The 21,690-nt window shown below is 38.6% G+C and overlaps 1 protein-coding gene across 12 annotated transcripts in view; it reads right to left on the reverse strand.

Moving 5' to 3' along the window:
• klc1b (kinesin light chain 1b) overlaps nucleotides 1-19,365 on the reverse strand; it is a 32,420-nt gene extending 13,055 nt beyond the window's left edge. For 4 of the 12 annotated variants that reach the window (XM_037781588.1, XM_037781584.1, XM_037781586.1 and 1 more), the window contains exons 1-9: nucleotides 19,245-19,365; nucleotides 8,276-8,546; nucleotides 6,871-7,101; nucleotides 5,561-5,642; nucleotides 4,562-4,790; nucleotides 4,347-4,434; nucleotides 3,581-3,682; nucleotides 2,900-3,073; nucleotides 1,629-1,728 (exon numbers count right to left, since the gene is read on the reverse strand). In XM_037781588.1, the coding sequence (XP_037637516.1) occupies nucleotides 1,629-1,728; nucleotides 2,900-3,073; nucleotides 3,581-3,682; nucleotides 4,347-4,434; nucleotides 4,562-4,790; nucleotides 5,561-5,642; nucleotides 6,871-7,101; nucleotides 8,276-8,524 (1,255 nt within the window). In that variant the 5' untranslated portion in view covers nucleotides 8,525-8,546; nucleotides 19,245-19,365. Of the gene's footprint in view, nucleotides 1-1,628; nucleotides 1,729-2,899; nucleotides 3,074-3,580; nucleotides 3,683-4,346; nucleotides 4,435-4,561; nucleotides 4,791-5,560; nucleotides 5,643-6,870; nucleotides 7,102-8,275; nucleotides 8,547-9,962; nucleotides 9,984-14,935; nucleotides 15,205-19,160 lie in introns of those variants that run through there. The other 8 variants (XM_037781589.1, XM_037781585.1, XM_037781583.1 and 5 more) reach the window with 5 other exon arrangements.
• Nucleotides 19,366-21,690: the final 2,325 nt, after the last annotated feature.

Below are 21,690 nucleotides of genomic sequence, written 5' to 3' on the forward strand. Positions count from 1 at the left end.
TTAAGCTAAACTTGGCGAGGAAAATTCGGCATTGTTATTTTCAAAGGGGTCCCTTGACCTTTGATGATGAAACAATGAAAACTGTATTTTATTAGATAAAACAGATGTTGACAAACTGCATAATTTGCAGTTGAAAAAAAGTAATAAATCACAATATATCTTATTGAATACTCAGCATATCGCAAAATGTTTAAAATCGTAATAAGATCGTATCGTGACTTAAGTATCGTGATAATATATATATAATATATCCTCTGGTTATTCCCACTCCTAATATTTAGCTAAACAAATACCTGGAGTTTAAATATTATAAAACTAGCTAAATGTTTAAGACAGTTGTAAATAAAATAAAAATAAGTAAAAAAAATAGTACAATAGCTACAATAACTTGTCTTTCTTTTGAATTTAATCTTTTCATAAACATTTAAGCAGATTCTTTCCCAAATAAATGAAGAAAGAAATACAGAAAACATTATAAATGCACCATTAAATTGTCTTGTTGTACAAAAACCTGAGTAAGTGAAAGAAGGTGATACTGGTGATGTTATATAAACAGTGACACACGCCAGTACACTTAAACATTTACAAGTAGCCATTATTACTTATTCATGCAATAGATTCATTATATATGCCTTTGAAACACACAAACATAGCATCCATAACTAGGGCTGCACCACTAATCAAAATTTACTTCTGCAATTTTCAAATCACAGGAAGTGCAATAATTGTTAGAGGCGAAATGTTGTCAAAATATCATATTGAATTAAATATTGGGGGGCTGCAGAGATGTCCAACATAATCATGTTAACACATTTTTCAATGAATATGATGTAAAAATGATAATGCCCTCTAATATTGCAAATCATATCACAATTGCAATATCAGTCAAAATAATTGCAATTAGATATTTTTTTTAAATTGTTGAACCCTACCTATAACTCAAATTAAAATATATTTAACACCATTTGCGATTGCTTGTGATAAACTATAAACCATTGTGTTTTTCTTCATTCCCAGGGACACAAACTGTTGCTGCTTAAAGCTGCTGTGCTGCTTCACTTAACCTTCAACTCTCCAACAGGTTTTTAAAATATCTGAGCGCTATTGTCAAGTCAAGTGACACATGGAAAATAAACCTTTTAGAAAAAATGTGAGATGCTTTTGCTTTGAAAAGCATCAGAGCAGTTCATTGTGCCTTTGAGTCTCTTTTATTACTTTTTCAAAGCAGTCAATCTAATCCCCTGGAGGAAAGCCCACAAACAGCTCAACTTCAACTCAAAGAGAAGAAAATTGCAAGAGTTCATCTTTCAGACAGGTAAACTCTTTATTCTTTAAAAAGTTTTTTTATATTCTTTGTGCTCCTTGTGAGTGGTGAAGGTTGGCACCCTGCTTAGAACATCGTCCACTTTTTAACCACCTGTCCACCATCACTCACTCTGCCCGCTGGTGTGAGACAAACAGTAGATGGAAGATCAGACAAAAATCAAATCGGGGAAGTTTGATGTGACCCACCACCATTTTTCTTGTTGTGTTTATAGGTTGATTGAAAAAAATAATCTCGACCACCACAGCCATATAGAGACAGACATGTGCTGCCACATACAGTAAGCTACGCTATGAGGCCTTACCATCAACAGATCCAAACTCTTTCTCATGAGCACGAGTCAGGATCTCTTTGTACAGAATCTCAGCCTCCTTGTATTTCCCCTGTTTGAGGAAGCAGGACGCCTGAAGAAGAAAGAGAAGAGAAAACACATTTTACTGTTGGATCAGATGGGATTATTGACTCACAGTGTCCCCTCAGACAGCAGAAGCAGTTGGCCTGCATATTTCTCCTGTGTGCACTGTGACTCATGGATAATGATACAGTACCAGAGCCGCCGTTACTGTCTTCATACAGTTTCTCCATCATCAGTGAGACAGAAGACAAGAAGGAAGGAGAAAAAGCACGGCAATAGACAAACTGTAGAGATATACCAATCGATCTGCAACCGCTTGAAACCGGCCACTTTTCAGCCAGTCGGCCATGACCGGTGACTGGCCGATTAGTCTCATATATCCAATATTATGCCAATCAAATTTTGACAGTAACACCGTGTCCTAACGGCAAGCAAGCGTCCGACTATCGTGTCACATCGCGTAAAAACATTGAACGCCGTCTGTCAACACAGACGCATCCCGAGTAAAGCAAAATAAGAAGAAAACTGAAAATACAAGCAGAGGGCTGCAAAGTCTCTGCAGAAACAGACACCACCACACACTTCTAGTCGGGCATGAGGGATGATTGAGAGGGATTATTTTACGATCTTTTTTTTTTTTACTATCAGTCATACATTAATTTTTTTGTAAATTCTTGCATATTATACCTTTAAAGTAAAATTGGAATTGGCCCAGAAAATTGCAATCGGTGCATCTCTAGACAACTGGCTTGTATAAGCAAGGCTTCTTGAAACACAGTCATTCTATAAACACCTCTGAAGATGACGACGCCTGTGCCGAAAGAGTGAAATTACAATATATTCAGCTGCCTTTCATAACTTTTGCCTTTTTGCCTTTCATAAAAAAACGAGTTGAGAAAAATAGTGCCCCTTCTGTAAAGTCAGGCACAGTATAAATCTGAAAAACATCAATTGTATACAATAAAATTTAAAAAGACATTTCAAGCGTAAACTTTGCAGGCAGAAAGCAGTTACCGTTTACATGCTGACCGCAGAGACTGAGCTCAGGCTGACAGAGCAATAACACTGCACTCTGCCTGTGTGTTTACCTTGGTACATTCACAGCTCAGTAGGGACTGTAATTCTTGTCAAAATAAAAAGTATAGTGTAGAAGTGAAAGGGTTTGAAAGGACGAGGGGAGAGAATCACAATAAAAGCTGATGTGGTAACTTGTCTCTCACCAGATTATTCTTGGTTTTGGCCACATTGGCGTCATCTGGGCCCAGTCGGCACTCGTAGATCTCCAGGGCACGGCAGTAGTAGTACTCCACCTCCTCATACTTGCCCTGGTTCTGGCAAAGCAGAGCCAGGTTGTTCAGCTGTTTGGCCACATCTGGGTGGTCTTTACCCAGGACCTGAGGGAAATCACAGAGAAATGTTTTGAATTAAAACTCAGTGCCTTTGGCTTTCTCCAAGCATCTCTCCCTTCTGTACCTTTTGCTGCTTTCAGCAGGTCCGTCTGCTGCAGACACTCAGGAGATCTAATAAAAGGCTGGCTGATCAATAGAGAGGGTACAGAATAGAGCTCTCAGGCAAAGAGAGACTCTTAGTTTCCTGGTGGGCTCTGTAGCTTTGTCATGTCTCCTATCTATCTCCTGCCTCGCTCCCAGAAGCCTGCGATCCTTTTTCAGCTGTGCTCTCAATTAAACTCCTCCTGGCCCCCAGCGGAAACTTCACAGACAATTTAAGAAAATCATTTCCCTATTTATAGTCGCTGGTGTTACAGTAGCTCCAACTGACATTTTGGAACTATTATCACCGTTAACTACTTTATTACAATGAGCTAATTGTTCACCGGTTTAGCCTTGAGATGAGGCCTCGATAGCTCGGCTCTACTGGTGCGATCCAGGGATGTGGCCTACCTTTTCTCTGATCTCCAGAGCCCTCTTACACAGAGGCTCAGCCTCCTTGTACTTCCCCCTCTTTCCGTACAGCACAGCCAAGTTGTTCAGTGTCGCAGCAACCTGGACATACAGAAAGAGAGAATAAGGTCACTTCCTTTCTTCACTTTGCTTTCACATCAGCTTCACAATTACAGAACTTTTACTATTGTCTAACGACTTATTACAGTCCTAAAAAATGTATATTGTTCAATCAAGCAGTCTTTTCAAAAAGCTCAAAGCCACCCGGATTACACAGGATGGTAGTGTTTCATTATTCTGTGTCAGAGTGACAAGAGTAACTATACGAGACAAACCCAAATCCCACAGAGCTGCAGGGACTAGCACTGGGCTTTATTAGCGTCCTTTAGGCTTTACGAGTTGTTTTGGTGTCACAGTATAAATTGATTCATACAAATCTCTTCACAAAGGCAATGAACTGGGTGGTATAGTTTAATGATTTCCCATTGGTCGTTGTATGCCGACTGCAAGGACTTTGTGGGTTGGTTCATGCTGGATGTATGAGCAGTTGTGATTGATTACTTTAAAGCCTGCAGGCACATGCTCAAAAATCCATACTTTAATAACGGTGAAAACAAAATCCATACAGACTGAGTAGAAGAATAAATACAGTAGACTTTGTGGTTATTGCCTCCCTGTTGACAGAGACTTTGAGCAATTATGATCTATCTAAACATGGATATGTCCACATGAAGATATGGTTACTATGACGATGGTGTGGTCTTACAGCGGGATGGTCTTTCCCCAGGGTTTTCTCACGGATGGACAGAGCATCGTTGAGCAGATGGGCGGCCTCTTTGTATTTATTCTGATCCCTGAACAAGTGAGAGGGAGAGACAGTGATGAGACTGGATGTTTCTCGCTCTTTGACACAATTTGTGTAGAAAAGGAGGGAAACATGACACAAGTAAGCAAACGCTCCCAAACGGAGGCATTTCTGACCTATAGACCAAGGCCAGGATGTTGAGCATGGTGGCCACGTCAGGGTGGTCGTGTCCAGAAGTCTTCTCCAAGTCCTCCAAAGCCTGCTTGCAGAGGGGGACCGCCACCTCGTACCTGCCCTGGGAGGCGTACTGGATCACCAGGTTGTGCAGGGTTCTCAGACGTGCCGGGATCTCGTAGCCTCCCTGCTGGGCTGCAGCCACGGCCGCACTGTTGTGTTGGTGTGGCACTGTGGAGTAACAGAGGCCACACACACGGGGCAAAGGTGAGCTTGGACGTCAAAGGGAGAAAACTCAGACCTGATTATACCGCTAACTACATTTGCACGCAAACAATGCTGTTGTTTCAGGGAATAATTACATTATGGGGATAATTCAATTAGTATTTAATGGAATGACACAACATTATCTACTCCAGTGTCCTGGACTTAGATAGATAGGTTCATTTACTCGGAGAGGGATGTGACACCAGATAATCGGTCCTGCATGATCTTAATATCAAACCAATAATGCCAGATTTTCCTGATTCAAAGCAGGTTATTGCTTATTGACAACCTAAGGAGTAAAACAATTTTCTGTCTAAATTCGGACTACGAAGCCTCTGTGTTGTTGTTGCATAAATATAGCCGCAACTCAACCTGTTTTACACAACATGATTGGTTGATGCCTTTATTTGTGGTGCCAAAGCTCAGAAAAATCGCATGAAAAAAACACTGCCGGTGTGTAAAAGCCATAAGTGTCATTATTTTGATGACGCATCATGCTGTAAAAGTCTCAATTGTTTTACTAATTGCAATTCTAATAATGTAATAATCATTCGTTTTAATCCCGTACAATAAATACTTTTGGATAAAAATGTATTATTAGTTCTTTACTCTAAATTTAACATTTTGGAAAGCAAACTCCTATCGTAGAAAAGCTGTTATTTTCAGGTTTAACAGTCTTATTGGTGAGTAAAATCATAATGTCATGCCGAAGTGCTGAATACTGTTGTTCTTACTTCCTGGGCCATGCTCCTCCTCATCATTGGGGAAGAGGTCGTCCAGGGAGTCCTTCGGTGTTTCTCGGTCCTTCTCCTCCTGCTGAGAAGATAAAACAAACCTGCCAGTCAGTTCATCCAACAGACAGTGGGAATCATGGATGACCATCTGGCAACACTGTCATGTAGTTTTTATCTTTTAAACAGTTAGAGGGATGGTTCTGGTGTTTTTGAAGTGGGGTTGTATGAGGTACTTATCCATAGTCAGCGTATGGCGGGTAAAGACAAAGTTTATGAGCTGAAGTGCAAGCGAGCATTTCAATTATCCTGCAAACAGGAGTTTAGTTGGAGGACGTGGGCAAAACTCCAGATTAATTCACTTAAATAAAGATTAAACATGACAGTTAATGTTGGTGTTTGTGGTTATTTGATAACCGCTGATAAATAAAACAATTTGAATTGGGGCAAGTAAGGTTTACTTTAGGCAAGTAGATTTGTGACCCACTTGCCAGACCAGGCAAGGGAAAAAACATTAACCCTGGACATACCGTACATATCTGCTCTGTCAGTCAGTTGTCCTGTGTTCTCTTTAGAGAGAAATGATGATGGCGTCCCTAGTTCTGCATTAATTCCATGGAATATGGTTAGGTATCTGTCCTTGAAGATGGATATCTTATTTGTGTGATGATCTTATTTCTACACAGCCAATCAAACTTTGCATAAAACAGTAATGTCAGCGATCTATCAAATGACTAAATGTGGTTTCAGTTGGATCTTAACACAGAAGCCTGTTAAAAGCTGGGAAATGGAAAAGCTGTTTCCAGAGCAAGAATATGGATCCTTCAGGGTATCAGCATGATGGATTCTGCAATAAGCTGTTAGTGGATACAAGCTATTACAGCCTCTTTTTGTGACTAAGAATAAGGTCAGAATATGCAGCGATTCATTCCCACCATTGGATCAATGAGGACCAGAAAGGCTCATTCCTGGAAGACAATGCAGCTGATCGAATATCACTGACAGTTTGCTGCCCTTTAGAGTTAAATCAATCATTTGAATGCAGATTTAGAATAAAAATAGTTCCAAGTTAGTTCAGAGCACATGATTTGTATTAGTATGTTCTGACTATTTCTGTCCCATTTCGCTTATTTTATTTAACAAGTCACCTCATTTCACTGCATAGGGTAAATAATAAATGACATTTGTAACTCGGTGCTTTCGGTTAACAGTGTTAAAGAGGAACAATATATTTTAAAGAATCCTGTTATAATGAGAACAATCTAACTATAACACACGTAATACTCTGTAGATGCATTTGTAATTGCACTTACAGTGGGTGAGACGTCTTCATCATATTTTTTGAGCTGGTTCATGAACTCCAGGTGCTTCTTCTCCTCCTCCAGCTGGGCCACGCTCTGCTCGCTCTTCTGCAGCTTCTGCTGGGTGTTGGCCAGCTCGTCCCGCAGCCACTGGTTCTCCTGGCAGAGCCTCCTCACCTGCGCACGCAGCTTCTGCTTCTCCGACTCCACGGCGTTCAGATGGTTGGACAGGGCCATCATCACCTGAGACAGAGACAGCATCGAAGTTGAGCAATGACATTTAACAAGGACAAACTGCTGCAGCGGCAAAGCAGGAGATAACAAACCGGGGCTGATTCTGAATGAATCACGATCAGCACTCAAGCTCAGTATAGAAAGAGGAAGCTGTGAGGAAGCACACAAAGTAGAAGACAGTAACACATGGCTAGGTGGATTAAATAACACTAGTGCTGTATCTGAATCAGAATTATTTTTAAATCAGATTAGGCTGTTCAATACAAATATTTGATTTGTTCCTTTTTTCCTCTTTATATAGACTATCTGGCATTCATAAAATCCACTGGCATGAGTCTCAGTGATGATTTTGACCTTATTAACGTAGTCAAATGCAGTTCGCTACAGTTTCATAATGAACCGAAAATAGTTTTACACTTCCCAACTGGTGGGGTCTGCGTAGTCTACCCGAGGGATTAAATTTAGTGAGTCAGGGACAGCGGCTCAGTGGGGAAGGATCCTCTCGTGGGACCTCTCTACAGTGAGGGCGCCGCAGTGCGCCGCGACTGGCTCTTGGCTCGGAAAGGCCCGGGCTGAAAGTGGCTCGCAGCTCGATCCGTGACCTTTGCAGCAGCCCTCGCCCGGTCCTCACCGCTTGCCCGGATCGTGAAGTTAGTGCTCGCTGCACCCGCTCCCTGCGGTGGAGGGACGGGGTTCCTAGCGCGACTGTCCTCAGTACGTGGGGTCAGCGGCGATGTCGACAACCGACAAAACTCGTCTTGACACGGACCCCGTCTCGTTTACCATGCTTGGGTGAGACATTTTCTGTGTCATCATCATTCATATACTATACAACAGATGTGTTTATGATTGATTTGTTTACAAGAGCACAAAATTTGTTTATAAAAGCACGAAGTTCTTCATAGATCTAGCCTAAAGAAAAAAAAAAAAACACGGCTCAACTTCAAGAATTTCCTGTCAACTGAGGGGTCACCGACGGTGATTTGACTCATCAACCTTCAGGGGACAGCCCTAAATAACACATACGTATACAGTTGTACTACATTGTGAGCCATTCTCTTTTTCTGCCAATTCTGATATTAAAAACTGTAACCCACTTCATTTTTATCTTTTGCTCGTATCATCCTAGAGACCTAACTATATCTACTCATTAAGTCATCATACCTCCACCACCCCGTCTTACCTGTGCTTCTCCCAGGCCCAGTTCAATCATCTCCACTGACTTGCGGAGCAGGTTGGACTTCTCGTGCACCAGGTTTGCCTCTTCATCCTTCTTTAGGCACTTGATAGTCTCCAGGAGGCTGTGGAGGATGGAGTTGTGCTCATTCTTCAGGGCCTCCAGACCCTGGATCACCAGCTTCGTGTTGGAGATGATCTCTTCCTGGGTGAGCTTCTCAAGCTTCTCTTCCCGTGCATACACCATGGTGGACATCTTCTCTGTAGCTCAGGGAAACCTGTAGAGATTGAAAGAAAGGGGAAGCGGCTGTTATAACAGGCACTGGACCACTGTGGGAAAATTTAAACAGCAGCAGCTGCCACATTAAAAGGACATTTTCATAACGGTCTTTCAAAGATGCAGCTGTGCTTGTTTAATATAAAAATTCATAACACAGAACCCGAGAGCTCTGCTGAACTGCTAATGTCGCAACATGTCTCGTTACTTTTCCTGTATTTCACTGAGAGTATCTTCAATTTCAAATGATCTTTCACACTAAAAAGTATCTACGGGATTATCTGTTTAAAGATATCAATGTCTGACAGTGTAAAGCCCCGACCTTGATGCTGACGGACACCAACGCTCTGTCTGAAATCAATCACTACTGTACTCACTATATAGAGGACTATATAGTGAGTTTGCCATTTTATAGTGCTGTCTGAATGTAAAGTGAGAATTATTATATCCTATATAGTGGACTCAAAGCATCCCACAATCCCAAAAAGTAGTGGACAACGATGGTCACTTATCAAGCACTATATACCATCATGCATTGCGCTGAAAGCAAAATGGCAGACAGACGAGAGGAAAGAGAGCACTGCGACTTCGACAAATCCGTGAGTTGCGGCGCAAAAATAATGTATTTAATGTGAACAAAGCAGCACCACAACACAAACGGCAAAGTACTTTGTATTTATTAATTTGGGAAAATACGCTTATTGCCCTCACATTCACAACGGCTGTTAACTCTTACCTTTCACAATAAAAGCCCTAGACATAGACACTGCATACTGCTTACCAAGTGGAACTTAAATTCACTCAGAGCATTATACTAAGAGACAACTCAACAAAATAACTTACGTATTTATCACACACAAAAATACATGTCAGTATTTATATGGAGGGTCTACCTGCAGACGTTGATCTCGTATGTTTTAATTGTGTGACAGCAATGACGTAATAAATAGCACAAAGAAAATGACCAGACTAGTGTCCGAAAGAGTTTTTTCATTTTGCAGATGAGCTCACTATATAGTCCTCTACATAATCTCTAGATAGTGAGTAGGGGGCAGTGAATGAGTGAATGATTTCAGACACAACCCAAGTCATTCTTGTGCTCCGCTGAGTTAGTAGCATGATCCCCGAGCAACGTGACAGCCATAAAAGGGGAAATTAACTTGTGTTTTATCTTTACAGGGGAGATGAGGGATGCAAATTTCATGAGTGAGATAGGTCAGCATTTCTGTGAGCTGTTAAATTAGACAAATTCTGAATGTATGCTGTTCAATAAAGAAGGGTTGTTAAAATAAGACACATGCTCCAACCAAGTCTTGTGAATTACTCAGCTGCAGGGGTTGAATGAATGGACACATACAGAGTAAAGACATGCGTATAATGCCTGCTTTATGCATAGCTGAGGGCCACAGGGACATATCATTCTGGTGGAGAGACTGCTGGGATTTGGCACCTATAATAAGCTCTGGTTGGGAGAAGGGCTGCAGCCTGCAGTGTACCAGAGGGCACACAGATGCTGCAGTGTGGGGCCGTTCTGGTGCCAGCACTTGATCCAAACAGAGCTGGCTGCATGACTGGCTGAAGAGTCGAGGAGAGGATGACGTGACAAAAGCCTCAGGAATACAGCTTAGCAGCTGGTCAATCGCAGAAAAAACACCAGGGTCAATAATAATAATGTGTTCTCAAGAAATGTCAGCCCTTTGGCGAGCACATGGAACATGTGCCATTTTCCCCCAAACAGTCTGAAGATAACCTATGACTCACTGAGCCACGTCACTGTTGGCTACATCGTGCAAATGTCAGTGCATAAAGCTGCCCTGCCCTTGCCGGCTGGGGTCCAGGCAATGTAGAGCTTTCTGTATATTAACAGCAGTGAGCATAAGAGGTTATAGATGAGGGAGTTTGCAGTGATAAACACCAGCTGAGAGCCATCTGCCAAGAGGAAAATATACTACACCATTAATGAGCCACTCCCTGCTTTGCTACTTCATTTCAGCAATTGTCTATAAAAAAAGAAGAGCATTGAGAAAATAAAAAGACTAATAAAAGCCCTAAACAACTGCAATAAATAGCTTCGTAATGTGAAAACAGAAGAGATGATGGCAACTATGTTAAATCCTGCTGAGATCTGGAATTAACGTAGCTTTCATTGAATACTGTACATGGAAACATTACCTCTATCAACTGATGAAGAAGACTCTCTGTAACCTTTGAACTGGTTCCAATGGAGGCCAATACTAACTTCCAGGCACAATGGTTGAGGTACCTCAGTGGCAAGTATTTCACGACAGAAGAATTGTGTGTATATTTATCTATCTTTTTAAACATTTTTTAAAATCATTATTTATTTTTCATTAATATTATTATTCATTTATATTAGTTTTATCATTAATTAATATATTAAACATAATATAAAAGTAATATAATTAATTATTAATATAAATCATGAAACTAATATTTATTTTACCTCCTTGTTTTCTGTCTCTTGTGTATTGTATTGTACTGTATTATTGAGTTCTTAGTTGGAATAAGTTGTATTGTTCTTGAATGTTTGAAAACTTTATAATAAAGTATTAAAAAGAATCAAACTACTTGATAAATGACTACTAGGGTTGCAACTAACTATTGTTTTCTTTGTATTCAATTCATCTGCTTATTATTTTCGTGATTAATTGATAAGTCGCTTGTGTATAAAATGTGCGGAGAAATAGAAATAGGCTATGCCACTGCTGGATCTTGTTTCATTTTAGAACTACATTGCATATTTTGAGAGCTTGGTCCAAGTTTCGTGAACCAGACGCGTCGTGCTGTATGAGCTCATTTGCATACATTTTTGATTTTTCAACTTTAAAATTCAGACCCTAGCCAACTCGCCGTAACACTCCCACCATGCACCGGGCGACTGCTTCTCCAGCTTTTCATAGGAAATGAAAGAAAAGCGTTTAGACGCCCTCCGTCACAAGATCTGGTGGAGAAATGCCGTTACAGAAGATGGAGTTTGTTGTGTATTTTCAGTGGACCTTGGCTCAACTTTACAGCTGACACTTGTCTGAAACACAGGCAACACATCAAACTGGGTCTGTTGCTAGTATCCAGTAATTATGTCCCTCCAGTGATATTATGCATGTCACATCATGTAATCACAGCTGATCTCGGTCAGGGGACTGTTATTTGTGATGCTAATATATTTCATGATGGACACTAGACAAGCGCACAGGGGCAGCTACTGAAGCCAACTAATGGCCAACTGGACGTCAGTCAGCCTGTGGAAATGAGCTTTAATCAGGACGACACTGGAGCCGGCATGTGTACCACCAGCTGGAGGTTCTGGATGGGAAGAAGAGCAGCAGTGATCGATAATAAAAAGTGTCAGGTGACCTAACACTATGGAGTGTATGGGAGGATACAGAGAAGACATACTGTACATATATATATATATCTCTGCTGTCAGGTGAAAACCTCTTAATGTGAAATGATATTGTTTTTCCTGTAAGTTTGCTTTCCAGTTAAAAGCTTTACAATCCTTGGGTTCATGAACCCGCTTACTTAAACCCATTGAAGAATTCAAAAAATGCAAAATGTTTGAAGGAAATAGATTTTTCCTCTTTTCCTACAAAGAAGCTTTTCTGTTAAATTCCTGAAGCCTCGGTGTGGCGAAGGAAAGCATGAAGGGGTGGAGTAAGCCTGATGTAAAGCAGGTAGGATCTTGTTTAAGCTGTTAGAATGCTGAAGCTGACTGATTCATACTGAGCATGTTAGATTTGGTACCCAGGGGTGACATTGAGCACCTCTCATCCGCAGTTTAGTACTTTATTGCACTTCATATATGATTATCTCTTTGCTTCCATTTTACAGGAAGAAACAGAAGAGAGCAGTAAAAAGCAAATTCACAGAGACAGCCAACCTCTTCAGAGAACGAGTAGAGTGACAAGATCCATTAAGCATTTATCATCCCACATCAAATGAAACAACATATATTAATAGTAATATGAACTCTTTCCAAACCACTTCAAGAGATCATCAAATATATACCTACATTGAAGTCAACATCTAAAAAGACTAGGGCTGTCAAAGTTAACGCAAATTTGTTTTAATGCTACCAATTTCTTTAACGCATTAACGCAATCGGTCTTTCGGAGGTTGTAGCTGGCTCAGTTTTAAAGCTAGACTGAAGATACTGGTATCATATGAACCTAGAAAACCTATTGAGTCTATTGGTACCAACATCGAACAACCATGTCATACTAGCTTGTCGTGAAGGAGGCTAAATAAAGCTCCGAACTTAAAACTAAATTTTTGCGAGGAAAAACTGTCATTGCCATTTTCAAAGGGGTCTCTTGACCTCTGACCTCAAAATACGTGAATGAAAACGGGTTCTATGGGTACCCACGAGTCTCCCCTTTACAGACATGTCCACTTTATGATAATCACATTCAGTTTGGGGCAAGTCATAGTCAAGTCAGCACACTGACACACTGACAGCTGTTGTTGCCTGTTGGGCTGCAGTTTGCTATGTTATGATTTGAGCATATTTTTTATGCTAAATGCAGTACCTGTGAGGGTTTCTGGACAATATTTGTCATTGTTTTATGTTGTTAATTGATTTCCAATAATAAATATATATCTATATTAGCATAAAGCAAGCATATTTGCCCACTCCCATGTTGATAAGAGTATTAAATGCTTGACAAATCTCCCTTTAAGGTACATTTTGAACAGATTAAAAATGTGAAATTAATTTGCAATTAATTATGGACAATCATGCGATTAATTGTGATTAAATACTTATCGATTGACAGCCCTAAAAAAAAACATTTTGAGGTCAAGCATCAAGATTAAACAAGCATATACTCAGAAATATTAAAACCGATCTGGTAAAAATTCACAAGTACAAAACTGTTTTGTGGAGGTTGTGTAGTGGTCACGGTATGCACATGATTAGTATGCCAAAAACAAAATGACCAGAAGGCTTACAGTCAGTCGTTGCAAGCGTGGAGAACAGTAAAATGTGCTGACGTAAAGTCACCCAGCAGGCAAGAAGTAACACGTTTTTGGGAGAACTTACATAAAAGAAAAATAGACCACAGCACAGATGACTGTACGCCATTCGGTCCTGACAAAAAATGGACTCGCTACTTTACATAAAAGTCTATTCAAATATCTCAAACAAATCGAGCTGTACTCTCATTTGCATGGTCAAAGAGATGACGGTCATGTATACAATTTTGAGTTAAGCAGCATTTAGAGTCGTATGCTGTATGATAGGGCAACACAATTTTGGAGAAATAGCTAATTGCGATTATTTCGACTGATATTGCATTATGATATGATTTGTGATATTAGAGGGAATCTCTTCAAAAGATCAAGCATATTCACAGATCAGACAGCTTATTACCCTGCACAGCTACTCTGATTCTCAGCAGTTAAATGTGGATGAAAGGCCTGACTAGCTGAGTGTACACGGCAGCTAACAAAGAGAATAAGTGCTTTCAAGCACAAGCAGCTTCGCCTTGATAAAATACACAAACACCTGTATCAGGGACTTTTTGCTTTCCTCAGACAGCTGAAGTTAATATTTTCCAAGTCTTTAAAAAGGGAGAGATAAAGTCCAACAGGCCTGTTGTTTTTCTTCACAAAGACCGCCCTTGAATTAATCTTTAACATTTGCTTTTTTGTGCTTCATACAAATCATGTGCACACAAAACAAATGATAGCATTAAAAGGTTAATATTAAATAGACTGACAAATATACCAGCTCTCATTCATGAGGCCCAGAATATGACTTCTCATACTGCTGAAATGGATCACCGAGCTTTTGGGACAATAAAGAAATGTCACACATTACACTACACAGCAGCACATGTTCATTTGATTTGGGCTTTTATCCAAATGTCCTCATGATCAGGAACAGGAATGATCAGGTTAGTCAAGGTTCAGTAGCAGCGACTTAGGTAGCTATAAGAGGAAATGTTCACTTCTTAAAACAAGCAATAAGTAAACACGGCCACACGAGGAAACCATTTTCATCAAATCCCTCGGCTCTGAGCTTCTTGAACTACCATTTTAACACATACGCAACATAAATAAGACATGGTGCATTAACAGATGTTCCTGCTGCCACTCATTGGTACAACAGATGGACTATAAATGTAAGTTTACAATCAGGTTGTAATCTAAAACCATTAGTGGCATTACATAACTATAATATATAGAACCATTAGAGTGAAACAACTTATTCTAAGCAAACGAGTCATGGCTTCTGTCATGAGGAAAAACGATAGGAAACAACTGACAACATGTGAAAAAAAGGGCAAATTAGCCTTTCAAAGAATATTTATATCCATTGCAAAACCCACTAAATGCCTACTAAAGGCTTAAGGCCGGAAAACTAACCTCGGTTTCAGTGGCAGATCAGAGCCTCATACTTTGGCAGGGTGGAAAGCTGATGAAATAATGACTCCTCCTCCAGCAATAGCGCTGCTAGACGCTTGCAAAGTGCATCATAAAATTGCCGTGCTAATCCAAAGTGATCGTCCTTAGAATGAAAAAAATTAAACCTTCGGTGTGAGACAGGCAAATGGAAACGAAGCCGGACAGGAGTGAGAGTGAAGAGTGCCGATGGTGAGGAGGAGGAGGACGAGAGCTGCTTGCGGGATGATGATGACCTTCCCACTGTTCCGTCAGAACAACCAATATCAGCTCAGGGCGCACATCGAGAGACAGCCCCGCCCACAGCGGGAGGAGAGCAGAGGAGGAGCGGGTCGGATGGGGGAGGGAGCCGTCCCAATCTAGACTCTGCTCCTCTATAGTCATCATCAGACACAAAGGAATAGCTCTAATGGGACGGACTAAATGACACTATATTTACAGGCACAAAAGGAATTTCACATGCCACCAAGGATGAGGGCACACAACACACTGCAAGGTCAAAACCTGCTGTCTCGTGGTACTATGCAGCATGTGTAAATATGACACTGATTTACACACCTTAGCACCAAGCAATACATGTCTGGTGAGACAACTTTACTTATAACCCAAAATCAAACCATTGACCTTGGCCTGCAGTCCATCAAATAGTCAAAAAGTGATCATTTGTAGACCAGCAAACACTTGCAACACGACCGAACCGCAATGAAAGGGTCACGGTTTGGGTTAAATTAAGTGCTGTAACTTAAGTACAGAAGTTACGTGACAAATAAATCAACTTTTGATTGTGATGTCACATTAGACATGACAAATCAGGGCAGTTCATGAAATAGTCACGAAATGTAATCTATTTGATTTGTTTACATAGACACTAATTTTCCTTTTTTTCCATGATGCTCAGCACAACTTTCAGACAATGTATTTTTAGTGTATTTTCCTGGCTTTCCTAAATATGTCCAGCAACATGTGACGCATGTGTCAATTTCCGCTCAGGTATTTTCAAAATAAAAGTTTTCAGTTTGGTTTAGGAAAAGACCGACTTGGTTAGGCTTAGGCAACAAAACTACTTAGTTAGGTTCAGGAAAAGATTGCGGTTTGGGTTTAAATAACTCTTGAAGTGGCGTAACTTAAGTATGGAAGTTACGCAACAAATATATCAACTTTGGCTTGTGGTTTCACACGGGACACGAACAGCAATCTCCTGGGCGAAAGCGATGGTCACTGCTCTCTATACTTCCCGATTCACAATTACGTGGATTACATATGAATTGATTTTGTGCTGACCATCACAAAAAAAAAGTGTGACATTTGTGTCCATGTACACAAATCAATACATTAAATTTCGTTACTATGTCACAAACTACTATGCGACTGGGTTGATTGATACCTCAGGTAATGAGTATTTATACAGACAAACATCTCTTCAGTGATGTTCAAAGGCTCAATAATACAGCAGTGATTCGAGAACTATCTGGTTTCTGATAACATGATTAAATCCTAATACAAGCACAAGTCAAATATAGTAGCAATATATTGGCAACAGATCACCTGTGGTCTATGGACCTTAAGAGAAAAATCAATCCAAAGAGGTGTTGATGTGTTCCCACATTTCAACCACAGCTTGAATACAGAGGACCGACACTGAAACAACATTATTTAAGATGTTCAATAACAATACAAAGACAAAAGAATCTCACGTGCAGCAAAAAAAACTTCAAAACTCATTATCAAAATACTGCTTACTAACAAATATGAATCTCTTCAAAAACAACTGAATAGTCCTATATTGACATTGTTGTGATGAGGTGGATCAGGAACTGAATTTTACTAGTAAGTTAGAGATGACTCAACCTTGAAGGGGGATCAAAGGGCACATTATATTGCAGCAATCGTAGCACATCTGGCCCAGAAGCCAATACTAATGCCTAAGAGGAGCAAACAGTCTTATGAAAGACAGTTCTGTGTTTACAGAAACAACTTTGTGGACTCTGTATTGACTGGGTTATTTCCCTCTGAGCAGTGGAAACATGGGCCATCTTCCTGTCGTGTTTGCTCAACCAGAGCTCCACTCTTCATTAGTCTTCATCTCCAGAGAGGCCTCAGGCCTAACATTATCACATCTCCCTTTGGAAAACACCATCATCACTCAGGGCCTCGTTTCTCCTCATCTCTTCCTACCATCCCTGCACTACAGTCAGTCAAGTCTATTGTGCTTTTGAACACTGATCTCCAAGGAGAGGATAAACTGAATAACCCTTAATTGTGTATAAGTGTGCACTTGCACTCGATTCAACTGTTATCAGGCCATTTAATAGGCATTATCAGTCGCTATAAGCACCATAGATGTGGGTCATTAAGGGCCTATTGCACCTACTATGTTGTAAGAGTGAAAGCGAAACTTAAAAGGCAACACGTTCTAACATCTAAAACTGAATGAAACGTCACGTTTTAGGCTGCAAAACTAGAACTTCTTTAGGTTAAGGCAAAAAAAATACACTTTGTTTAGTTAAGGGGAAAACAGTGTTTTGGGTTAAAATAACTATGAACACAGCGACAACTACACATTGTTAGTTTGACACGGGATGCGAACACCAGTCTCCTGGATGAAAACCCTGTGTTGCTTCTGCTCCTGTCATAATTACTAGTTGCCAGAGGTCGCTGTCGTTCTTTTATACCTTCATTCGGTGATCCACCATGTGAACAGATGATAAAACCTACTAGTGGGTGTAGTAGGCCCCTATTCACCCACATCTATGGGGCTTATAGTGACTGATAACGACTATTTAATAACCTGACAACAGTCTAATCAGCTGGCACTTGATACTGCCAAGTGTAATTGCACATATAATCTTAGTAACTTTGGGGCAGGACAAAAACTGAGCTGATAACTAAGCTGCCATATTCTTCTTTAAAATTTCGTGACTTTAGTTTCCAGCAAACTTACAGAAAAAAGTGTAAATGTTTCTCAAACAACGTTATTGAAAAGCTGAGATGGAAATCCTTAATGAGCAAATACAAAACATAGCACAAGCTATGGAAAAAAAGCGGTTTGAGAGAGGGTGTGGTGCTTTGTGGTATTATTATAATAATAAAATACTAGCATAGGAACTGGAAAAAGGCAGACTGCAGTGGGCGCATCAACAAGCCAGTTGGTCGATTTCTGTGCCATCTCCCTAGAGACGCATTTCCTGTCTACTTGATGAAGTTTGACACCACCAGATCACTGTATCTTCCTCTGTTTCCTGCACAAACAGCAATCCAAACAACACTGGGTCGCATCACTACCAGACACAAAGGAGAGCCAGACATCAAGGAGGGTGTGGCAGGGCCAGGAGGGAAGTGCCACTGACACTGGCCACAGTCATCCATCACACCACTGAAACCAGCTGCGTGAGGGATGTTTTCCCCACTAATGGTTGTCGGAAAACTGCCTGCCTGAATTGTGCTACTGATGCAGAAAGAGGTACCACCAAGTACAGCATCTGTCTAACCCTGAGGGGTGTCATGTAGAAAAGGTGACACTTGTGTGTTAACAGTATTGAAACACAATGACATTTTTTTTTTTAATGTCGTGGTAGCTACATGTTAATGAGTCTGCACAACCTTAGAAAACAAACAGAGAGTCTTATGGACATTTATACATTAATTAAAACCATAAAAACAACAGATAAGATCATTTGACATGCTCATTATTGGGTAGAAAAGGTGACACCTATGCGTATAATAGTGTTGAAACACAATGACATTTGATTTTAATGTCGAGGTAGCTACATGATAATGAGTCTGCACCACCTTATCGTGCTTGGAAAACAAACAGAGAGTCTTATGGACATTTATACATTAATTCAAACCATAAAAACAACAAATAAGCTGCTCATTATTAGACTCACAATATCATTTTGTTATGACTTTCACAACAGCGGTGGGATTTTCTACCTCCATCTACAGGGACTATATTAACAATAAGAGCAGCTTTCCTTCAGTAGATTTCTTATTTCTCATTAATGAAGCTAACCTCACAGAGAAGCCTGCTTTCTGATCTGTTTCAGCAACATAGCTAGCATCAGCTAACCAGCTAGCATCAGCTAACCAGCTAGCATCAGCTAACCAGCTAGCATCACCACTCCCTAGTTGTTAGGACTTCACCCTGTTCAAACCGCCGAGCCGATCGTTTCTACACACGGTGTCTTAACTTAATACCACTTTATCTACACGGTGGTATACAGGGTTTACAGATGTGTGCTGTTAGTTGGTGTGAAACACAGCGTTGACTTACCGGGTCTCTCTGGACTGACTGACGGCTAGCTGAGCTCAGCCCCTTTAAATCCAAAATGTCTCCCAGCAACAGCGAGGATCTCCCAGCAGCCTTTGCGGCTCAGTTTTAATTATAGTGACGTCATGTTTTGTTTTCCACACCACATCTATCCATCCATCTATCATCTATCTATCTATCTATCTATCTATCTATATATTATCTATCTATCTATCTATCTATCTATCTATCTATCTATCTATCTATATATATATTATCTATCTATCTATCTATCTATCTATCTATATATCTATATATTATCTATTTATCTATCTATCTATCCATCTACCTATTTATATTTAGTTTACTTTATTTTATCTTATTCTTTTTAATCTTGCCTTAATTCTTGACTGTACACAGTCACATAATATTGATCTTGCCCTGTTATGTTGGAATTTCTAAAGTTTTCTTTTTTCTTTTATTATTTTTATTATTATTATTATTATTATTATTATTATTATTTATTTATTTGTTTCTTTGTTTATTTATTTTTCTTTCTTCCTTTAATTTCTTTTTCTCTCCATTTTGTTTTATCCATATTTCGTTTTATTTTATTTTGTTATTAGGAAAAGGAAGAAAAAGAAAATATTTTTCCTTTTTTTTGTTTTATTTTTTTTAAATATATATATATATAAAAAAACTCCTCAACTGGCCGGGCATGGGCCTTGCTGCTTCAGCACCAACTGAAGCAGCATGGCCGCAGACATATATATACAGTATATAAATATATATATATTGTTCATCAACCTATAAAATGTGAACCTCTAAGCAATGACTGTCAATGTGACAATGAGACACACTGTTTTAATACATGGCCCCTATATGAAAAGGTATGAGAAATTAGATAGATGATTGCCAATAAAAGGTTAGAGACCACATCCACAGTTACACAAGAAGGCAGTTCTGCCACCTAGAGGCGAAATTTAGACCAGCTGTCAGAGAATGAAGAAGCTGGCAAGTTTATCTACTACTGTACTGTATGTATTATGAAAGGTTTAAATACTTACCCTATACAAACAAAAAATAAATAAAATAAAATAAATAAATATATATATATATAATTTATATAAATATGTATATTTATATAATTATATATTTATATATATATATTTATATAAATTATATATATATATATAAATTATATAAATATATTTATTTATTTTATTTTATAAAATGTTGGGAAAAAAATGTGAGAAATGTTGGAAAAAAAGTCTGAAATAGGTCCGAAAAAAAAGTCTGAAAAAAAAGTCCAGAAAAAAGTCTGAAAAATGTCCCAAAAAAAAGTCTGAAAAATGTCTGAAAAAAAAAAGTATGAAAAATGTTGAAAAAAAAGTCTAAACAATGTATGAAAAAGATTAAAAAAAAAAAAAATCTGAAAATGTTAGGAAAAAAAAAGTCTAAAAAAAAGTTTGAAAAATGTTGGAAAAAAAGTCTAAACAATGTCTGAAAGAGGTAAAAAAAAAAAAAAAAATGTCTGATGAAAAAAGTTTGAAAAATGTTGGGAAATAAAAAGTATGAAAAAATGTCCGTAAAAAAAAAGTTTGGAAAATGTCTGAAAAAAAAAGTTTGAAAAATGTTGGAAAAAAAGTCTAAACAATGTCTGAAAAAGGTAAAAAAAAAAAAAAAAAGTCTGAAAAATGTTGGGAAAAAAAAAAAAAAAAAAAAGTTTGAAAAATGTTGGAAAAAAAGTCTAAACAATGTCTGAAAAAGGTAAAAAAAAAAAGTTTGAAAAATGTTGGAAAAAAAAAGTCTAAACAATGTCTGACAAAGGTAAAAAAAAAAAAAGTCGGAAAAATGTCTAAACATTTTTGAAAAAAAATGTCAGAAAATTGTTGGAAAGAAAATGTCCCAAAATTTTTTTTAAAAAATGTCTGAAAAAAAAGTTTGCAAAATGTTGGAAAAAAAGTCTAAACAATGTATGAAAAAGATTAAAAAAAAAAAAATAAAAAAAAGTCTGAAAAATGTTAGGAAAAAAAAAAAAAAAAAGTTTGAAAAATGTTGAAAAAAAGTCTAAACAATGTATGAAAAAGATTAAAAAAAAAATTAAAAAAAAGTCTGAAAATGTTAGGAAAAAAAAAGTCTAAAAAAAAGTTTGAAAAATGTTGGAAAAAAGTCTAAACAATGTATGAAAAAGGTAAAAAAAATAAAAATAAAATGTCTGATGAAAAAAGTTTGAAAAATGTTGGGAAATAAAAAGTATGAAAAAATGTCCGTAAAAAAAAAGTTTGGAAAATGTCTGAAAAAAAAAGTTCGAAAAATGTTGGAAAAAAAGTCTAAACAATGTCTGAAAAAAAAAAAAAAAAAGTCTAAACAATGTCTGAAAAAGGTAAAAAAAAAAAAAGTCTGAAAAAGGTAAAAATGTTGGAAAAAAAAGTCTAAACAATGTCTGAAAAAGGTAAAAAAAAAAAAA

Source organism: Sebastes umbrosus, chromosome 10 (genome assembly GCF_015220745.1).
Source record: "Sebastes umbrosus isolate fSebUmb1 chromosome 10, fSebUmb1.pri, whole genome shotgun sequence".
In the NCBI taxonomy this organism is placed as follows: Eukaryota; Metazoa; Chordata; class Actinopteri; order Perciformes; family Sebastidae; genus Sebastes; species Sebastes umbrosus.